Genomic DNA, 3062 nt, shown 5'->3' with positions numbered 1-3062 from the left:
TCAGGGTCTATAATAGATATGTATGTGTTCACGTTTTCAATTTCTTGCTGTGTCACTTTTGGTAAATTGTATTTTTCAAGGGATTTGTCAAACGTATTGATGTGAAATCGTTCATAAAATCTTAATAACCTTTTACACATCTCTGGGATCTCTGCTGATCTCGACTGGGAAATCGTATCTTCCCTGTTTTCTTTTTTCTTTTTTTTTTATTATTCGATATTAGTTTCAGATATATAGCACAGCGGTTGGACATTTATATAATTTATGAAGTGATCCTCCCAATAAATCTAGACACCATACATAGTTATTACAATATTACTGACTATATTCCCTGTGCTGTACGTCACATCCCCGTGATGATTTTGTAACTACTCATTTGTACTTAATTGTTTTTGGTTTCGTTTGTTCCTGCTCTTTATTATTTCTTTTCTTCTTTCTTTGGGGTGGATTTGTACCCGTCATCTTCCTATCTCAGGTAACCAGTATGAAATTCTGCTATGGCTTCTTCCAGTCTTTTATTTTCCTATGTATAAATAAATACTTTTTTAAAATGTCAACTATACTAGGTATTGTTTTTGCTTAATGATATTCTTATTTAGTGATCTATCAGCAGCATTTTGCAGAGGCATGAAATATTCTTTTACAAGCTGAGTTTTATAGGTACAGGTTTATATATTCAGTAGATGGCCATAACTTAACCGAATTTCCCATTTTGGGAAAATTAAGTCATTTCCAATAGTTTACTGTTCAGTAACACTGTGGTGAACATATTTATCCATACACCGTAACTGACAACTTTTGCCTAGAAGTGGTTTGTGGGGCCAAAAGGTATCAGCTCAGACCCAATAACCACAAACATGTTGACGTGGAAAGGCGTTTCGTACCTTCTCGTTGCAGGGCTCGGGTCTGACTCCTCCACAGATACAGCAGTAACCAGTTCCGCTCACTTCCGCTCCCCTTCCGTTCTCACCTCCATGGTATTCATTCGATCCTGACCCTACTTATTTACAGTAGAACTTCCTACTTCAATGTGCTGATGCTGGTGTTTCTCTTGAAGCTGCCACCGCAGATCCCCTCGCCTTCTTTTACAGATGTTCATGAGAGCACAGTTTGACTATGATCCCAAAAAGGACAATCTGATTCCTTGCAAGGAGGCTGGACTGAAGTTTGTTACTGGGGACATTATCCAGATCATCAACAAGGATGACAGTAACTGGTGGCAAGGGCGAGTGGAAGGCTCTGCCAAGGAGTCAGCAGGATTGATCCCTTCTCCTGAGCTGCAGGAATGGTGAGCCGCTTTTATAGAGGTGGAATTTGCAGACGGAACAGACCTATGCCGGCCACAAATCGTGGTTTAGGTTCAAAGTTGTGTCACCTTGCGTGTAGTTTCTGTGGCTCCGCTAAGCCAACCTCCCAGCTTCCCTGGCATAATGGGTGGGAGGGGCAATGGTGAGTTGATAAGCTTGGCTGGCAGGCCTTTATGGGAGAAGGAGCTAGAATAGCTCTTGTTCGCCTGCGGGCCTCTGTTTCCTCAAAAGCAGGTGGTTACTTGCTGTGAGTGGCAGCACTGGGGGTGGAGTCTTTCCTGGTCTCCCGCGTCCCAGGCTAGTGGCTTTCTGAGAAGATATCTTCTGAATCCTGCAGAAAACAGTCAACTTTGAAATATGTGTCCTTTATGCAAATTCCCAGTACATAGAACATGAGGTGGGAATCCACATTCGTTTTTCCCATACGTTCGTCTGATTGATCCAGCGCCATTTATTACAAAGAGTACGCTTGCCCTACTGCACTGCAGCGTCACCTGTATCAGAAATGAGCTGAGAGAGGTGGGTGCCAACTGCCATCCAGACTAATGCAGGGGCGTCTTCCCAGGGCTCGCCCGCCTCGCCTCTCTGGAGAGTGCTCATGTGGGTGTTCAAATACCTGGCAGTGGAAATGTGTCCACATCCTCCAATCGGTGCGGCCCGACCCTCCCAGCCGGGTTCTTTCCAAGTCCCTCTTTGCAAGGCCCTTGTGCAGTCCTGAGAATGTAGTGTATGCATTGGCTCACGTGATTCTTCCCTCGCTTCCTCCCTACTGGTCTGAACCCTGCTCATCACAGACCCAGAACCGGCTACATGCAAGAGAGGCTGAGACAAGGGGAGGGGCGGAGGAGTAGAGGGGGAGAGAGAGAGAGGAAGAGACAGGGAAGTTGAAGGGGTGTTGGCAGAGGCCCCGAGAGTGAGAGGCTTCTTAGAAAGAGCAGGGATATGAGAGATTGAAGATGAGCGAGGATAGGTTGTGAGCGGGAGGGTGAGAGACTCATATATACACCAAAAAAGAAAGACGAGCTGAGAGACCGAGGGGCGTCTAAGAGAGAGACACAGAGAAAGTGAGGGGCCGAGATATGAGGGGGAGAGGATGAATGTGAAGGGGGTATGTTAGAGACGCACAGAGTATGAGTGGCTGACAGAAGGCGTGAGAGACAAGGAGAGGGGTCAAGGACAACACGAAGGTTTTTGGCAAGTGCAAAGGGAAGAAGGCCGATCGGTGCAGAGGTGTAGCGTAAAAGCAAAAGGAGGTCACCAAGCCCTGTCACGGCATTTGACATCGAGGGTCCGCTGACATCCTTGGTCATCTTTTCTTACCAGGCGAGTGGCCAGTGTGGCTCAGTCTGCTCCAAGCGAAGCCCCGAGCTGCAGTCCCTTCGGGAAGAAGAAGAAGTACAAAGACAAGTACCTGGCGAAGCACAGCTCAAGTAAGCCTCCCGGGTGTCCTGTACGCCGGCTCCTGGCGGCAAAGGGCAGGGGGTACGGTGTGCAGTGGAACGTGCATGATGCAGAAAACATACCATTCCTTCTGGTTTCCTTTTATTACATTCAACTTCCCAGTGCCAATACATTATAAGGGAAGGCTAGTGGTCTGCCTGCACCTGCTCATCATCTTCGCCCCTCAGGTAACCAACCCACCCACCTTCCAGACCTTTCTCAGTGCATCGCTGCCGTCAGCATGACCAGCTGGAAGATCTCAGCAACCCAGAGCTACATGTTTTACTGAGAACTAATTCTGGCTTTGTTTTTTTT

At 46.9% G+C, this 3062-nt stretch overlaps 1 protein-coding gene across 1 annotated transcript in view; it reads left to right on the top strand.

Annotated features, from left to right (window-relative positions):
* Positions 1 to 3062, top strand: part of MPP1 (membrane palmitoylated protein 1) — a 31763-nt gene that overhangs the window by 23207 nt on the left and 5494 nt on the right. Inside the window, exons 5-6 of the mRNA XM_011375603.2 lie at positions 1092 to 1288; positions 2631 to 2737. Of these exons, the coding sequence (XP_011373905.1) occupies positions 1092 to 1288; positions 2631 to 2737 (304 nt within the window). The remainder of the gene's footprint in view (positions 1 to 1091; positions 1289 to 2630; positions 2738 to 3062) is intronic.

The sequence above is a fragment of the Pteropus vampyrus genome, unplaced genomic scaffold, assembly GCF_000151845.1.
Source record: "Pteropus vampyrus isolate Shadow unplaced genomic scaffold, Pvam_2.0 Scaffold275, whole genome shotgun sequence".
Lineage (NCBI taxonomy): Eukaryota > Metazoa > Chordata > Mammalia > Chiroptera > Pteropodidae > Pteropus > Pteropus vampyrus.
Note: the sequence above shows the minus strand (reverse complement) of the source record. Positions and strands in the feature narration are given on the sequence as shown.